This window comes from Musca domestica, unplaced genomic scaffold (assembly GCF_030504385.1).
Source record: "Musca domestica strain aabys unplaced genomic scaffold, Musca_domestica.polishedcontigs.V.1.1 2, whole genome shotgun sequence".
Taxonomy (NCBI): Eukaryota; Metazoa; Arthropoda; class Insecta; order Diptera; family Muscidae; genus Musca; species Musca domestica.
In genome coordinates this window covers 11,252,907-11,271,754 of record NW_026712249.1, presented here as the reverse complement: position 1 = coordinate 11,271,754, position 18,848 = coordinate 11,252,907, and the positions used below count along the sequence as shown (strand labels likewise).

The 18,848-nt window shown below is 32.4% G+C and overlaps 2 protein-coding genes across 3 annotated transcripts in view; both read left to right on the top strand.

Moving 5' to 3' along the window:
* Nucleotides 1-18,848, top strand: part of LOC101888941 (serine/threonine-protein kinase S6KL) — a 166,384-nt gene that overhangs the window by 32,140 nt on the left and 115,396 nt on the right. For both annotated transcript variants that reach the window (XM_005181829.4, XM_059121788.1), the window contains 4 exons: nt 1,963-2,086; nt 2,420-2,518; nt 2,583-2,741; nt 9,144-9,232. In XM_005181829.4, coding sequence (XP_005181886.1) covers nt 1,963-2,086; nt 2,420-2,518; nt 2,583-2,741; nt 9,144-9,232 — 471 coding nt within the window. The remainder of the gene's footprint in view (nt 1-1,962; nt 2,087-2,419; nt 2,519-2,582; nt 2,742-9,143; nt 9,233-18,848) is intronic.
* On the top strand, nt 2,748-6,893 carry LOC101888585 (autophagy-related protein 101). The gene has a single exon (XM_011293506.3). It carries the CDS (start codon nt 3,037-3,039, stop codon nt 3,691-3,693), a length of 657 nt encoding a protein of 218 aa, XP_011291808.1. The 5' UTR covers nt 2,748-3,036; the 3' UTR covers nt 3,694-6,893.

The window sequence follows — 18,848 nt, the reverse complement described above, 5'->3', positions numbered from 1 at the left end:
TCCATTATTAATTGTGCGATTTCTAATCATAAATACACGACTAAAGGCAGATAGAAACAACTACTGTTGTTCTGGAAAAACACTTCTTTTCGGCCAAAGACTAATACTTTAGCCCAACATATTGTAACAACATATTCTTCAAAATATCTGATACCTTTTCCAAAAATGTCCTTAACATTATTAGTGGTGCGATAGACCTTCATAAATATTCATCAAAATCCATGACTGAAGGCAGATAGAAAATACAGCTGTTGTCAAATAATTATATTCCGGAAAGACACGATTTCTTTTCGGCCAAGGACTGATACCTCAGCCCATTGTTTAACAACATTAGTCCCTTAATGAATCTTCATATAATTTTTCGTAATCCCCAGATTATGTTTTGATATTCCTGTATGAATGTTCTTCACAATGTCCGATAGTTTAAGAAAGTCATTAACAAATATTGTTCAAAATCCATTACTGGTGGATGTTCATCAAAATCCACGACTGAAGGGAGACAGAAAATATTGCTGTTGTCATACAACGTTACGGAAAGACACGAGTTCTTTTGGTCAAGGGCTAATACCTCTCCCTTTTCTGTAACAACATTAAACTCCTAAAGAACTTTCATATAAGTTTTAAAAATTCACAATTAATGATATGATGGTGATATTCTTCAAGTTGTTCGATAGGTTTTTAAAAGTATCCTTAAAAAATATCAACCAAAATCTATAATTGGTAAAGCAAACGGACTTTTATACCCTCAGTCGTATGGCTACAGAGGGTATAAATCATTTGATACGACCTCATCGAAATAACGGTTGTAGACCCTTGGTCTCTTTGGACCAAATCTGATTCAGGACATTTGGAGTCGATCTAGCAATGTCCGTCCGCCCGTCTGTCTGTCTGGCTGGTGCGCACGACAACTTTCGTAGGGAGTATCCGATTTGATCCTAACTTGGTACATCGTAATATTATTTTCAAACTTAGATCGAGTTCGGAGGTGGACAATATCATTCTACTCCTTCTGGCACCTCCCCCACAAAATGTCAACATTTTAAAAGAAAATTATTTGCTTCACAGAAAGGTTAATTCGATTTTGCTTCAACTTTGCAAATACTAATATTTGTCACTCCAACCAGTACCTCCCCCACAAAGGGTCAAAATTTAGAATAATTATCACTCTTATAAATTGTGATGTAAGTGTTCGATTGTCTTCAAATTACACACATTACAATATTTTTATTAACCCAAGTTCTGGTGTAAAGATGGAATATATTGGTCCACTCCTTCTGGTACCTCCCTCACAAAGGATCAAACATCCGATTCCATTCAGACTTGGTACATATCTATATATTCATCAAAAACGATCATAAAATATGAAATAAGTATCCGGTTCTCTTCAAATTACACACATAACAATATTTTTATTAACCCAAGGTCTGGTACCAAGATGGGATATATCGGTCCTCCCCTTCTGGTATTTCCCACACAACATTTTCTTAATTGTACCCTAACATTTTCTTAAAATTATCACATATCTCATATAAAGAGAAGGAAGTAACCAATATATTCCAAATCTGGCACCTCGCAATATTTATCTGATATTTATTTAGGTCCGATGCGAAATGGGCCATATTGGCCCATTTTCTTTGGAACCAACTCCATAGAGGGTCAACAATTTGAAGAATCCTAACAGAAGTCAAAACATATGTAAATAATCGAACATTGGCTGAGGGTATACAACTATCGGCAAATCCGACTGATACTTTTTAACTTGTATTTGTCCTCTATAGACCAAAAGCAATTTTTATAATGGAATTAGTGATCGAAACATTTCCCGTGTTATTTATTGCATCTTTCAAAATTGTACATCTCTTGTTGAATAGTGTACAAATAATTGTTTAAATTATTAATTTCAAAAGCAGTGCGTCAATAACTTATTTTCATTCTTTCGTTTTTTTTTTTTTTGCTTTGCAGATCATATCGGAGAATAGTATTCAGCAAATTAAAGACGAGGCAGATATACAAAAATTGTGTGGCCATCATCCATTTATAGTTCAACAAATTGATTTGTGGCAAAATCGTCATAATTTGCATATACGTAAGTACATGGTTATTTATTCGACGCATGGGATTCCCCGATGTTAGTCAGTTTGTTTTTGAGTGGAAAAATGTATTGATTAGTCCGGGAGTGTGGGCAAATTTATATACAAATTTGTCAATATGTTATCGGGTCGTATATATTCTCCAAATTTACTAATTTCGAATTATAAGTTTATAGTTGTTTTTCGAACTGAACTGAACAAAAAAGTTGTGTTTTTACAAATGAGACAAACCACCAGACTCCATTACATTGTAATTCCAAGTTGGAATATTTTCCAAATTTAGTATTGCATTTCATTTCTTATTTTAATCTCGTTTTCTTCCTTTTCAGTTTCCGAATACGTACCAAATGGTGAACTTTTCTCTAAAATAGCAAACTTTTCCCTGGATCTAATACGTATCTACTTGGCTGAAATTGCTTTAGCTTTGGGTAATATATAGGATATTATAGTTATTTATACAATTTATTTATTTCTTTCTCCATTGCTTTGCAGATTTCCTTCACAACGCTGGCATTATTTATCGTGATGCCAAACCAGAAAATATTCTACTAAGCGCTGATTATCATTTGAAATTAACTGATTTTGGATTAAGCAAGTGGCTGAAACTTGGTTTATCGACAAAAACTATGTGCGGCACATTTCAATATATGGGTACGATTTAAAAACACAATAGAAACTCTCACCTATTCTCCCTCCAAAACAAACAAAGAAAGAAAAAGCTAATAAAATTAGTGAAACAAAAAAGAAAAGACACAAATTAGAAATAGCTGGGAATACAGCTATAACACCAGTAGAAAAGGATATTGCTAAACAACAACTACTACTCCTACTACTATTAGATTAAAAAATAACTTCTCACCACCAAAAATATATAAAAACTAACAGCCACAACAATAGTGATTTTTAGTATTCAATAGTTATTCTTTTGTTGTAACAAATTATCAAAATGAATGCTCGTTCACAAGTTTTCGACTTGACCATGGAGGGTCGTCAAGTGGACGAAGCTGTGGCAAGTATATTCCATACGGTGCTATTCCATCGCTGCCTTGGTAAATATATGTACACCGGAGATGCCCAGTACTCAATTGGTACTGTTGGCTACACCGATGTCGATTGTGATTTCATTGACTTTACCTATGTCTGTTGTACGTCGGACAGTCTACAGCGCACAGTGAAACGGGCCATTAATGTTTTCAGCGAAAAGCTGCGTTCCAACGAAGGCTGTGGCTCTGGCCAAATAAGTTTGGAGTTTTTCAAAAAGAAAAAGTCACGTTGGCCCTTTACGCCCGAATGCATACCCTGGGAGGTGTGGACAATCCATTTGGATTTGATCAAACACGAAAACGAAGATGAACGGCAAATGTGTCGTGAGAATGTTGCCGATTTGCTAACGGATAAAGTGATCTATATAACGGAAATAATGAACAGACACGATTATGTACCTAAGACACCGAGTCAAAGTGAATTGGATTTAATATTTGATACCACATATCCCGATGTCCAGCCGTATCTATTCAAATTTGTCTCATCCACATCGAATTCGGCGGCGCCCTCAATGGGAAATGCCATGAAGAAAATGATCAAAGAGACGCTTGCATTGTGACGCGTTGCAAAGCCGTTACTATTAACGCAGCAATCTAATTACACCCAAGGGAAGGTAACCGCACTAGGAGCAGCAAAGGACATGCGAAAATGTCTATGTGATAACAAGAAATGTATTAAGAAAAAGTCTCAAGTTGTTTATAAGTTCTATCGGGAAATATCTACGACAATGGCTGATAGCGGCGACGGCAGCAGCAACGTCGAAGACAATGAGAATAGTGAGGATGGTGATGACGACGATGATGGTAGTCTTGGTCCAGATGTAATGTGGCAGTTGCCGGACCTATGCACCAGTAACACTGTCACCAATACGGCCCTGAAAAAGAAACAAATGATTGTTTACTACAATGCCACAAAACAGCCATTCTATGGGTTTCTACACGCTCTGGCCCGTGATTTTATGTTCATTTGCTTCTGTCGCCATCATCACCAAAGACGTCTAGGTACATTTTAAAATTTGAAACTTCAAACTCTCAGTTAGTTAATTTTAAAAAATTTAGAATTTTTTTTAACTAATTTAAAATTAATATTTTTTGTATTTTTAATTTATTCAAGTGTGATGGTGAATGTTGAAAAAGGAATATGAGGATTGAGTGAATGTTTGATGATATTGAATGTTATAATAAAAAGATAACACGGTGCTAATTTATAAGTCTTTCGAATTGATAAAGAAAAGGCTGGTTTATTGAAAATAAGAGCCTCAAAATGATTTCAAACTGAATGTATTTAAAATGTTACTTTTTTTGAAAATATACTTAGTATTGTTGTCGATCCTTAGTCCCCAGTAATAATAAGTACATTATAGCACCGTGTAATTAATAATATGAATGAATTCTAATTATTATTTAATTTAATTTGTGTAAATTTCACATTGATGAGTACCTATAATTTAAGATTTGTTTTTAAGTTTAAAAAAATAGTAATTTAAGTTATTTTGTTTGTTTTAATTCTATAAAGGAATAACTTAAAACATTTGAAAACGTGATAATACAAAAATCTAAATATATAAAAATAACTTTAATCTAACTACTTGTATGAATTATTCTTTTAGTTTGGGTTTTGCTCCCATAAACTAAGCGTAATAAATATACTTTCTAAGCGCAAAATAGTAACAAAAACAAAGTAAATATTAAGTTACTTATAAAACACGACATTTTAATTATTACAAAAAGAAAAAAAAAAAAAAAACAGAAAAACCCATCGTTTAGTTAGAGTTAATTACACATAATGTGTATACAACACTACCTAACATGTATTTCATTTACTTTTCACTTTTCTCAAAAAGAAAACGAAAAAGAAAATTTAATGAAAGAAAACAGAAAATACAAACACCAATTATTATTGAAATTGAATGAAAATGGACCATTATTTAGTCTTAGAACAACTAATATTTATTAAATTAAAACTATTTATAATTTTTTTCTACTACAAATCGCCTGCTCACATACACCACTCTCAGACACTCACATCCTACAAACTGCCAGTTATTTTTATAGTTATGTCTTAAGTTATGTTCTGCCAATTTAATTTTTTTTACATAACCTTTTAAAGGTTTAATTGTTTTGTAAAAAATACATACATTTGTTTTTTTTGTGTAATTCAAGAAGAAGCGTTGTTCATTTACCTTTTTTTATTCGTTGATTTTTGTAATTTTGACAAGTTTTACTATTCATTTCTTTTCCCTTGAAGTGTTGAAAAACAAACCAAACATCACATTGGAATTTCCTTAACAGAAATTAATTAGGATCTTTGAATTTAAACCAAGTACTCCAGTTACGAACACCGAAGAGAAGCGGAAAGATGTCCCTCAAATTTTTATTTATTGGGTATCACTTGCACATTTTAATTTGAAAGAGTTTATATTGTGTCCACACCACTATAATGTATTTTCGGCCACATCCATGGCGTTTAATTATAACAGACCTTTCTTCGAAATTACCGAAAGATTTATCTGGCATACCCCAATAATTATACCCTACACCACAATGTGGTCAGGGTATTATGCATTTGTAACAGTCAAAAGGAATCGAGATAGACCCATAGCTACTTTTAATTACCTTTATAGAATCACGTTCTGAGTCGATTTATGCACGTCTGTCCATGTGTTTTTTTGTAAACAAAGTACAGGTCGAATTTATTGCCCCATTCAGATGAAATTTTGCACAAATAATTTGTTTGGCCCAAGGAAGAACTCTATTGAATTTGGAGATAATCATCAAAATTTAGATATATCTCCCATATATATCTTCGTCCGATTTGCTTTTTATTGTTCACCAAACGTGTAATATTAGCCCAAATGGGATGGAATTTGGCATTTACGACCGAATTAAGTCTAGGAGCTAGTATGTCATATTTGGTTAAAATCGGTTCAGATGTAGCTATAGCTCCCATATATTGTGCGTCCGATTTGTTATTTTTGTCCTCCGCAGCCGTAAAATGCTCTCTGTAACAACAATACTTGGGGAAATATATCAAATACAGCTCTGAAATACCTTTGCTAATTTTTACGGAGATCGGGTCAGATTTGGATATAGCTCCCATATATAACTTCGTCCGATTTGCCTTTTATTGTACACTAAAGGTGTAATATTAGCCCAAATGGGATGGAATTTGGCATTTACTACCGAATTAAGTCTAGGAGCTAGTATGTCAAATTTGGTTAAAATCGGTTCAGATATAGCTATACCACCCATATATATTGTGTGTCCGATCTGTTATTTTTGTCCTCCACAGCCGTAATATGCTCTCTGTAACAACAATACTTGGGAAATTATATCGAATACAGCCTAGAAATACCTTTGCTAAATTTTATGGAGATCGCGTCAGATTTGGATATAGCTCCCATATACAACTTCGTCCGATTTGCCTTTTATTGTACACTAAAGGTGTAATATTAGCCCAAATGGGATGGAATTTGGCATTTACGACCGAATTAGGTCTAGAAACTAGTATGTCAAATTTGGTGGAGATGGGTTGATATATAACCATAACTCCCATATATATTGTTCATCCGATTTGTTATATTTGTTCCCCACAGCTGTATTACGCATTTCGTAACAATGATATTCGGGGAAATATATCAAATACAGCTCAGAAATATCTTTGACAAATTTTATGAAGATCGATTCAGCTTTGGATATAGCTCCCATATATATCTTTATCCGATTTCAAGTTAATTGTGCACCAAATGGGCAATACAAGCCCCAATTGAAAATATATAAATTCTTCGGCATATTAAGCCCTCATAACTTGTGTGATTTAATTATCCCATAAAAACTTTTAATTATTATTTGAAGCTCTAATAAATATGCAAAGTGGTGTAGGGTATCATAAAGACGGACCGCCCGACTTTAAGACTTTCTTCACTGGTTTTTCAATTGATCTTCGACGTTAATTTTTTAAAGTTCGTTTCATACTGTTAACTTTATCCCAGGATCGCCTTTAAAACAAAAATAACTTCCCATAAAATAATTAACATTTTCATTCAACCGAACATCTTCGTAGCCAACACTTCTTATATGCATACATATGCAGGAATCTATTAAACAAATTTAATGAGAGTAGTATACCAATTTTTCGATTCACATTTAACCGCTAAAAATGTGCAAAAAAAAAAAAATTAAAATTAGAAAACAATTTAAATAAAAATCAAATTATTTTATTTATTATGACTGGAATCCAGCTTAAGGAGTTCAACCGCTTGTAGTTTACCCTTACTTTTAATTTTTTCAAAACTGGAATAGACTCCGGCCGATAAGATGAAAAAAAATCCTCGAAATAGTTCAACTTCTCCCCTCCAAAGAAGATTATAAAGTAAACCCCTCTCCCCAAAAAAGTAACAGATATAAGAAGCACCCCCCAACTAAAATGTTTATATACAGCCACATAAACTCACATATAAATCAAAATATTCTAAGAAAAAGAATACGAATAGTAAACAAATTATTAAAGAATAAAAACATGAAACAACAACAAATACATTGTGATTTATATTTCAAATGTTTAGTAATTTAAGTGATAACAATAAAAATATAAAAGAAAAAGAAAAATAACGAAAAAAATTAACTACAAAAATGATCTTTAAATTTTAGTAATTCTCAGTAGTGATAATAATTATACATTATATATATATATAATAAATACATATGCTATATTTTTTTGTATTAGGAATTTAGTTTAAGTAGGATTTTGTCCATTTTTTTTCAAATCAAAAGCTTGATTTTTTTGAACATTAATTGGTAAATTTATAGGCGAACAAGAAAAAAAATTAAAGGGAAAAAATATATATAAATTCTTTTAATAATATGAATACAGGGTGAGATAAAAACTGCAACAAAGTCAAAGGTCATAATATTTAATTTTTTTCTAAAATTTTATTGAATGAAAGCAACAAATGTCGGAAATAGCATCAAACTTTAGAATTAGTTTAGATCACGCTTGAATTCTATCACGAATAATTTTTTTTTTCTGGAAAATTCTCACCAAAATGCTTTTGTACGCTTGTAAACAATATAATAAGCTGTCACTGGAATAATTTTAATAACTGTCGGACGAGTGGCTTAGAAATGACAGCAGTCTGAAGATGGTTGCAGTTTTTTCATCTCAACCCGTATATATTTTCTCAAGAAAAAAAAAAATTATTAAGGAAAAAATATCTATAAATTCTTTTAATAATATGATAATAATGATATAATATGAAAATTAAAAACAAATTAAATTATATACAGATTTTCTTTCACTTTGTGCACTAATTGAAACTTTTGGTTTTGAGAAAAAATGGTACATTAAAAAAATAAGAAATATATATTTCAATGTGATTTGCTTGATAAACAATATCTAAATAATTATATAATAAAAAACATATTATATTACACACTTTAAACTGGAAATGAAAAGAGCCGTTAATAAAAATATTATAAAAAAATATTTACCCTCCTCACAAAAAACAACAAAACCAAAATGGGTTTAAATAAAAGAAATATCTATAATATAATGTTACATAAAACAAACAAAACAAAAATATGAAAGTGATTTTTTTAAATATTAGAAATTTAAATTTAGTGTTTTAGTTTAGTCTAAGTAATATCATATGAAAATTTATTAATTATATAATCTACAAAAATAATTAATAATATAATAATAATTATTATTATTAACAAACAATGCTGTGTAAATATTCTATGTATAGTTACAAAACCAAGAAAAAAAAAAAACAACAACAACTGAAAAGAAAATATTAAATCAAAAACAAGAAATTTTAAAAATTAATATCTCCATGGTGTTTTCTTCCCATAAAGGTAGTGTTAGTCTCCTCTTCTTTTCCCCACTCTTCTCTCATTGTTTGCAACTTAGTTTTCACTTTTCCTTTTGTGTTCTCCTTCTATGTCCTCTTTTTGTCTTTATTATTTTGTTACAGGTAAGTAAATTCGTTCTTTTTTTGTTTTGTTACAGCTCCGGAAATTTTAAGGGGTGAACCCTACACTCACTCCGTTGATTGGTGGTCATTGGGCATAATTGTTTGTCAAATGTTTGTTAAGAGGGTAAGTCAAGTTTTCTTAACATTTTTTTAACAAAATGGGGCTGCACCAAATTTTTTAATAAACTAAAATAACACAGGGCAACTCAAAAAAATAAAGTTACACTCCGATTCCTGGTCAATTAAAGCGTTTGAAGTAAGCGTTGAAATTAAATGTAAATCATATTTAATTCCCAAAACAAGATTTAAGGACTCATTGGTAAATCAAAGTAACACACTTTTTTAAGATATTCGACAGGTGGGTAAGTTTCCCTTCTTCCTCATTTTTTGTTGTTGAAATTTTCGGCTTATTATGCCTTAGAATCCGTTCATTTGGGGAATATGGTGTCCTTGGCAATATTTCAGATATCAATACGAGGATTTTTGGTTAAAAGTTTTAACCCTCAAGCGAGATACCAAAGGGGCCTTTTTTGTCCATTGTGCCATTCCGTTTGTAACACCTCGAAATATACATTTTAGACCCCACAATGTACATATATTCTTGATCAGCATAAAATTCTATGTCAATTTAGCGATGTCCGTCCATCTGTTGGTCTGTCCGTCTTTGGCAATCACTCTAGCTTCCGAATGAATTGAAGTAGGTTGATACCATTTTACTCAGATGTGTCTTTAGCCTGCAGGACTTTTTGTATTGAAAATTGACTATATAGGTCCACGTTTAGGTATAGCCCCCATATAACTGTACCTCCCGATATTCGGTATTTTGATAATTTTAGCGACATTATTCACCAGAATTGTTTGAAATTTTGTATTCGAAGTTTGTAATGGGTACTACAGGCTATGACAGAAAATTGTCTTTGCAGGTCCAGGTCTCGTATAGCCCCCATAAAACCTCCCCATATTCCGTATTTTGATTAGTTTTGCGACATCATTCACCGCAATTGTTTCAAATTTTGTAATTGTTTATGCAGCTCCAGGTCTTCGTACCTCCTTACATTTGGTATTTTGTTGAGTTTTGCGATATTATTAACCGGAATAGTTTCAAATTTCGCACTTGAAGTTCCTAATAGGTACTACAGTCTATGACAGAAAACTGTCCTTGCTGGCCCAGGTCTTCTTATAGCCACCATATACCGGTACCTCCATATATTCGGTATTTTGACGATTTTAGGTACAATATTCACCGGAATTGTTTCAAATTTCGTATTTGCAGTTCGGGTTGTAGTACTCACAACCCGTGACAGAAAATTGCCTATGCAGGCCCACGTCTTCGTACAGACCCCAAAATAACGGTAACTCCCTGGATTTAGTATTTTTAAGATTTTAACGGAATTTTGAACGGATTCTGTTTTTTTTTTTGAAAATTTCCAAATTTGTTCCAAATGGTGGATGGCATTGAAAATTCGACCCAGACGAACTTACTGCTTCTTAACTTGTTCAAAATATAGTTAAAAACGGGCGTTTTTGGTCCTTTTCCATCGGCATCGTAGCAAGTCGAAATATTCTACAAATTTATTTGTCGTAAAATTCTATAAAAGTTCTCATAAGACATCAAATCTTACCTAAACGCCAGGAACTCAACATTAAAAACACGTTTTAGGGTTAAAGACGTACTTCATGCGAATTTATGCAGAATTCTCCTATAAAAAACTAATTTAGAAGGATGAAGTCGAAGACAAAAATATTTTTCATCATTGCACAATGGATCCACAAATGATTTTCATGTTCAAAACTATTTCAACGTCTCCATGTGTAAACTCCAGAAATCAAAAGTGAGATCAATGCAAAATTTCAGAATTTCAGCTCTATCCTGTCACCCTCTTCATCCCAGACACCAATAGTGATCGAAAATTAGTACCATTTAGTAGTTTTCGAACAATTATAGTACGCAAAACTATCAAGAGATACAATCTTTTACATTCAACCAATACCATATTTATTAACATTTAGTACTTTTTGCATAATTTTAATAATCAAATCCATCCGAGACACCAACTTTTATCGTAATATAAAATTTCATGGTTTAATAAAACAAATTCAAAAATTTAAAAAAAAATGTAATACTTTAAAGCATAAACAAACAAATAGCTCGGTCTACCTACGCGTGAACATGCCAGGAACAGTTAACGATTAGAAAAACAGGAACATGCCAAATTTAGTCCGCATACACGAAGGGATAACCCCTTTCCAAATGCCAAACGTGCAGGAAACTGCAATCTTTTGAAGATGAGTGGCGTTTCTGTTCCAATTATGTAGTGAATTCGAGGTAGCAACATACTTCCCCGTAATAATCGTAGCCTCAATGAAATTGTTATGTAGTTTTTTACTGTTAGCCTAATACCATTCAAATTCTTAATAAAATCATATCTCAAATAAAACCGATTTCAATATAGTTTGACAAAATTTACTTTTACACTAAATTCCGTCACACTTCCATATTTCATTGAAATTGAATGTATATATATATATGGGAGCTATAGCCAAATCCCAACCGATTTCAATGAAAATGGGCAAAATTTTTTTGGTACCAGATTTAGTCTCTCTGTCGCATTTCAATGGAATCGGACATACATATCGCGTTGGGTGCATCAAATATGTAAAATCGGCCGAAAATATTTATGGGAGCTATATCCAAATCTGAACCGATTTAAATATAATTTGACAAATTTATTTTTGTACCAAATTTAGTCACTCATGCTGAATTTCATTGGAAGCGGACATAGGGATCGTGTTGGGTGCATCAAATATATAAAATCAGCCGAAAATATGTATTGGAGCTACATCATATCTAAGCCTTTTTCAATATAATTTGACAAATTTATTTTCTGATCAAATCCCGTCACACATTCCAAATTGATTTTTGTTCCAAATTCTTTTACACATTCCAAATTTGAAGAATGTATCTATTACCGAGCAATAGATATGTGCATTCAGCGGTTTTTGAGTCTATAAATTACAAACGTACAAACATTTTCCCTTTATAGATATAGATAAAGTTCTCAACCGATTTCAACTTGATGTGACTATAATGGGTTTGTTCATCTCCACATCTCCAGTGGGTACCATAGTCTGCTCAAAAACAAAAATATAAATATTTACATAAAAACTTTTACAAATGATTTTTTTGCATTTCTTTTATCTTTTTTAAAAGATTAATTTTGACACTGTACAAGTCCGTTGAGAACAATATTGTTGCATTTCATCAATTAATCATATTTATTGCGCAAAATATTAATTATCTTTCCTACGTTGTTCCATTTACTCCTAAAGTCGGAAACAATGGGATGCGCGTAAATTGCATTAATTTTAAACAATAGAACCAATATAATATCTTCAACAACATTTGTTGCGACTTTTTGACATTCTTGTTATATATTTCGCTGTGGATTTGGCGTCTTCAATATTTGGATCATTAATCAAGCAGGAAATAATCGATCGAGTCTGCGATTCGAAAAACCATTCATGAAAAGAGAGTTGAAAAGAAAAACGAATTGCCATTAATGTCTGAACTTAAAACTTAATTAATTAATCGTTCATTTACATCTAATGATGGATAGTAAAACAATAACCTCATTGTCGGAATTCCCTAATTGTTTAAATATGAATTAGAATTCATTTCTGTTTTTATTGAACTGATTCGTCTCATTCTTACTATTTTATAAATGTTTAAATTAGTCTCACTACTGCGATTAGTTAGTACATTAGAAATTCATATTAATGGAGATTTTTATTACCATTAAAACGGTCATAAATTTTGAAAATTGACTGCTTCCAATATGAAGCCCATTGAAATGTCTGGGAATTTTACTACCTTTACGGCTAAAGTGTGATTATTAACAGCGAAATAATTTCTCATTGTTAGTTTAGGTTTTTAGCCTTTCTGTGGTTGTTTTATTAATTAAGAAAGTCTAGTGCGTAATTTGTGAGATTGATACATTGACATGATTCATATGCCTTTGAAATGCGCAGAAGTGCTTGTTAGAAATAGAATATTAAAAGTGGATTGATTGTTGTTATACTTAACATGAAGTTGACAATTTAAAAGGTATATAATTTCCAATTGGGCGGGCATGGGGAAAACAAATACGAATAACAAAGTGATTTAAAAATATAAGATACGTGTAACGGCGATTTGAAAGTTTACAACGGGGGGTAAACTAAATAAGGCTTATTTTTACATTTTCGAATATATTCAAATTCCCTTGACAAAATTTAGGTACAACGTTTTTTCGGCAATAGTACCCTCAGCTGAAAACGTTTAAAAAATTCATAAAAAACAAAATATTTTACAAAATTGATCATGAAATTTTACTCTTGGCCACTACAATATGTATTCTGAGTGTCAATTACTTTGTCAGCAACAAGGCCACCTTAAAAGTTCCACCAGTTCGTTTTAGTACTTAAAATGGACAATTTGTTCATTATTTCTTGGACGAAGTTGCACAAAAAATACAAACAAATCTTCATACATTCTACAAATTTTTCAGCTGCACCAATTCGATAACACTTTTTTATACCATGGGTATATTTACTTTGTCATTCCGTTGGTACTCCTCGAAATACTCATGTCAGACCCAACAAAGTATATAAATTCTTGATCAGCGCCAAATTCTAAGTCGATTTAGCGATGTCCGTGTATCTGTCTGCTGTAATCACACGAATTTAGATAGAAGGCTAAAATTTTGTACACATGTGTATTTTTCCAGTAGGCAGGTTAAGTTCGTAAATGTGCCATTTCGGTCCACGTTTTTGTAGAGCCCCCATATAACGTTACCTCTCAATATTCGGAATTTTTATGATTGTAGCGATATTTTTACCGGAATTGTTTCAAATTTTTATACCCTACACCACATAGTGGTAAGGCCTAGAAGCAAGTATATCAAATTTGGAGAAAATCGGTTCAGATATAGCTATAGCTCCCATATATATCTTTCATCCGATTTGATCTTTAAGTCCCTCACATTTCTACTATGCACTCCACAACCGTGATATTTGGTACCAGGTATTAGATGGAGCACAGAAATAGCTGTTTTAACTTTTATCGAAATCGGTTCAGATTTGGATATAGCTGCCATATATATCTTCATCCGATTTCGGGTTAATTGACCACCAAATGGCCAATATCAGCCCAAATGGCCCGAATTTTGGCACATGTGACCGAGATTAGCCTTAAAGCAAATACAACAAATTTGGAGAAAATCGGTTCAGAAACAGCTATAGCTCCCATATATATCTTCATCCGATTTCGGGTTAAATGTGCACCAAATGTCCATTATCAGTCCAAATTACCTGAATTTTGGCACACCCAACCGAGTTCGGCCTAGAAGCAAGTATATCAAATTTGGAGAAAATCGGTTCAGATATAGCTATAGCTCCCATATATATCTTTCATCCGATTTGGTGTTTAAGCCTCTCACATTCGTAATATGCACTCCACAAGAATGATATTTGGTACCAGATATTAGATACAGCCCAGAAATAGCTTTTTGTAATTTTATCGAAATCGGTTCAGATTTGGATATAGCTCCCATATATATCTTCATCCGATTTCGGGTTAATTGTGCACCAAATGGCCGATATAAGTCCAAATGGGCTGAATTTTAGTACATCGGACCAAATTCAGCCTAGAAGCAAGTATATCAAATTTAGTGAAAATCGGTTCAGATATAGATTTAGCAACCATATATATGTTTCATCCGATTTAGAGTTTTAGTCCCATACATTCGTAATATTTACTCCACAACCGTGATATTTGGTACCAGGTATTAGATGGAGCACAGGAATAGCTGTTTTAAATTTTATCGAAATCGGTTCAGATTTGGATATAGCTCCCATATATATCTTCATCCGATTTCGGGTTAAATGTGCACTAAATGGTCAATATCAGCCCAAATCACCAGTCTAGAAGCTAATGCGTAAAATTTGGAGAAACCCGGTTCAGAGATAGCTATAGTTCGTAAAATGCACGATAGAATTAGATAGATTTTGATTTTGTACCAAATATCTCATAGAGCTCTGAAATGCCCTGCATAAACCTTTTTACGAGAGCTCTACTAAATATGCATAGTGGTGTAGGGTATCATATAGTCGGCCCCGCCCGACTTTTGAGCTTTCCTTACTGGTTTATTTAAAGTTCGTAATGGATACTACAGCTTATGACAGAAACTTTCGTATACAGGTCCAAGTCTTCGTATAGCCCCCATATACCTCCATATGTTTGGTATTTTGATTATTTTAGCGGTATTTTACACCGGAATTGTGTTTCGTATTTGAAGATCCAAGTCTTCGTATAGGTCCCATATAATCAGTTTAATTTTAGAGGTACTTTTTAAGTTTTTTTTTTCATTTTTTTCAAGTTCAAAGTTCGGCCCGGACGAATTGCCCCTTCATATTGTTCATATTCAAGTTTTTCCTTTATCGAAACGATAATCAAAAATATTTTTGCACCAAAAAGTCTTCAAAATCTTTCATTTTGAAGTTTTCTGAAGAGAATATCAATTAAACGCTTGCACAATAGTTCCACATCCAATTTTTAGGGCCAAAACTATTTCAACGTATTTTCTTAATAAAAAATTCCCAAATCCATCTTATTATTTAAAAACCATATACCAACAGTGGCCTCTACATTAAATTTCAGAATTCCAGCTTTATCCTCAGACACAAACCCTAATTTATTTTCCTACTTTTCGTACAGTTATGCTACGCATGTCCAAAACCACCAACTTTGGTGTCCCTATAGACTAATAGTGACCTCGATACTTCAGAAAAACCTCTATATCGCAATACCCAAGGGCAAATTTTGTGGCATTTTGCACTTTTTGTGCGTTTATAGAAGGAATTTCCAAAACCAGCTCCTTCCCACAACAACAGACACCAACAGATTCCTCCAAATCAAATTTCAGGATTCCAGCTTTATCCCTTCACCTAATACTAAATTTAGTACCTTTCGCAAAATTAAACTTTTCCAAAATCATCTCCATGTCTAAATTTCAGATGCAATATCTGAGGATTCCAGCCCTATCCCTTGACCCAATCGATAGTTGAGTACTATTTAGTACGTTTCGTACAATTATAGTACACTTTTCCAAAACCACCTCCATATCTCAATACAGAGACCTAAATATTAAAATTGAGGAATCCTTGATATTCATATACCTTCATATACCTTCACCCAATACCAAATTTAGTGCCATTCTGTACTTTTCGTACATTTATAGTATGAATTTCCAAAACCAGTTCCTTCCCTCAACTACAGACACCAACAGTTACAGCCAAACCAAATTTCGGGATTCCAGTTACATTCTTTCAACCAATACCAAATTAAGCACAATTTAGTTCTTTTCGTATAATTTAAGAAACTTTTCCAAAACCACCACCGTATCTCAAATGCAGATACCAAAATATCAAACTTGAGGATTCCAGAACTATACCTTTACCCTATAACAAATTTAGTACCTTTTAGTACTTTTCGTACAAATATACGACGCACTTTCAAACCACCAAATCTTAAACACAGATACCATCAGTAATCTAAATATCAAATTTTATAAAATTTTATGTCTATTTTTTCACCCCATACCAAATTAAGTACCATTTAGTACTTTTCGTACAATTATAGTACGCCTTTTTAATACCACCTCCATATCTTAAGCACAGAAAGTTGCAGGATTTAAGCTATATTCTTTTATTCATTTTTTTTGAAAAGGGATTTTTTTACTGTTCGATTTTCGGTGTATATTTTAGTGGTGTATATTTTAGTGGGGAGTGGGGGGTCATCTTTTTATGTGGAGGGGGATATTTTCAGGGTTTTTTTTTTAATTTTTATTTTTAAATGTTTTCTCTTTATTCTTTACTATTTTTTTTTTTTTTTTTTTTGAAAAAGGGAGTTTTTACTGTTTGAAAAATCGAAATGGTTTAAAGTTCTAATTTCTAAAAATCCTTTAGAAAAACTATCCTGCACTCCATCAGTGATTCTCATTCCAAATATTAGAATTCTTGCTTTTTCCGTTTGTCCAATACAAAGTATTCAATTTTTAGTTCAATTTGGTACATTTCGTATCCTTTTAGTAAGAATTTCTAAAAACGCACCACTATGCACCTGGTCCGGCTCCTGTGCCTAATTTCAAGATTCTAGCTTCAGCCGTTTGTCCAATACAAACTATTCACTTTTTAGTACATTTCAATATTTTCGTGCCCTTTTAGTACGAGTTTCCAAAAACTCAGCCTTACCATACACCTTAGCACCAAGACCGGCGCGGGAGATATTTCAACATTCTAGCTTCAGCCGTTTCGCCGGCACGTTGATTATAGGTCATAATAATAATAATTTGACAGCAGTTTGCAATTGCTCTACAAACTGCTTACAATTCATCCTCCAAATAAGCACACAACCCCACAAAACACTGCAGCAATTTCCAGTTCGTTTTTTTATTTTCGTTTTTATTTATCTTCAGTCTATTTTAAAAAATAATAAAAGAAAAATCATATAAAATCAATGTTTATCCAATCTAAAGAAAAAACCGACAAATTCTCCAAATACATGAAGTCCATAAAATCTTCAAAATTTACCCAAAAACTTTATGAAAATAATTCCCACAGGACTTCATAAATTGAGAAGTTGTCGTTAATCCATGCGTTTTTTATAACTTAAACTGATTGCGTTCGTTCCTTCGCTCTGTCTATCTGTGAGAATGTGTATATTTGTAAATTGTATGTATATGTATGTGGGTCTGATTAAAAATTATAGATTGCATTTGCCAGCGTTTGTTTTGATTTTGTGTTTTGTCTATATATATAGAGAAATTCTTGTACACACAAAAAATAAACTAAAGATAATTAACATAATTATTATATGTAATTATAAATTATTAATTAATTGTCATCCTAGTTTGATCCTTTCCATAACTTAAATTATTGCTGATGATGATTTAAGCCTTTACAGTGTTGTAGATAAATAATACATATGGAGTTTAAAATACAAAGAGAGAGAGAAAGGGAGAGGAGAAGTTACAATTTCTCTTTCCCTCTTTCTTTCTCTTATTTCGGAAGATGCAACAATTGTCAATGCGACTTCTCGATTTCATAACGTTGCCTCCCGTTTTTTTAATTTTCGTTGTTTTATCTGCTTAGAAAAACTTCTTAAATAATTATTAAAAAATATTTATAAAATAATTTTTCATAGTGCAATCTGTTTCTTCATCTTCTTCATATCTTTCTTTCAAGTGCCATATTTTTTGTGTTTTAAGAAAAAAAAATTATAAATTATTGTATATTTATATGCCATCATATTGGTTTGTCCTTGCTTTGTTTGTTGGGTTATGGTTGGGGTGAATATTGGGTTATGGTTGAGGTGGGTGTGTTGGGTTGCTGTGCTGGTGGGGGTTTTGTGTTTGAAACTGTGATCGGCTTAGCCATAGGTTCAAGCTCTTATTTTGTTCTCTCTTTTAATCTTTTCTTGTCGTTCTTTAACAAGTAGCTCTGTCCCATGTCCTTCACCGCATTCTGCTTTATTATCACTGTGTGTGTGGTAGACTCTAATACTATTCTTGATTCTATTGATTTTTCTTTATTATCTGTCATCGGGTTTTCTTTTGCTCTCTTCCTTCTCTATGCCTACATAATTTGTGCATGTCTGCTTTGTTCATATTTATCCTGGCGGTCCCTGGTTTGTCCGTTGTTTG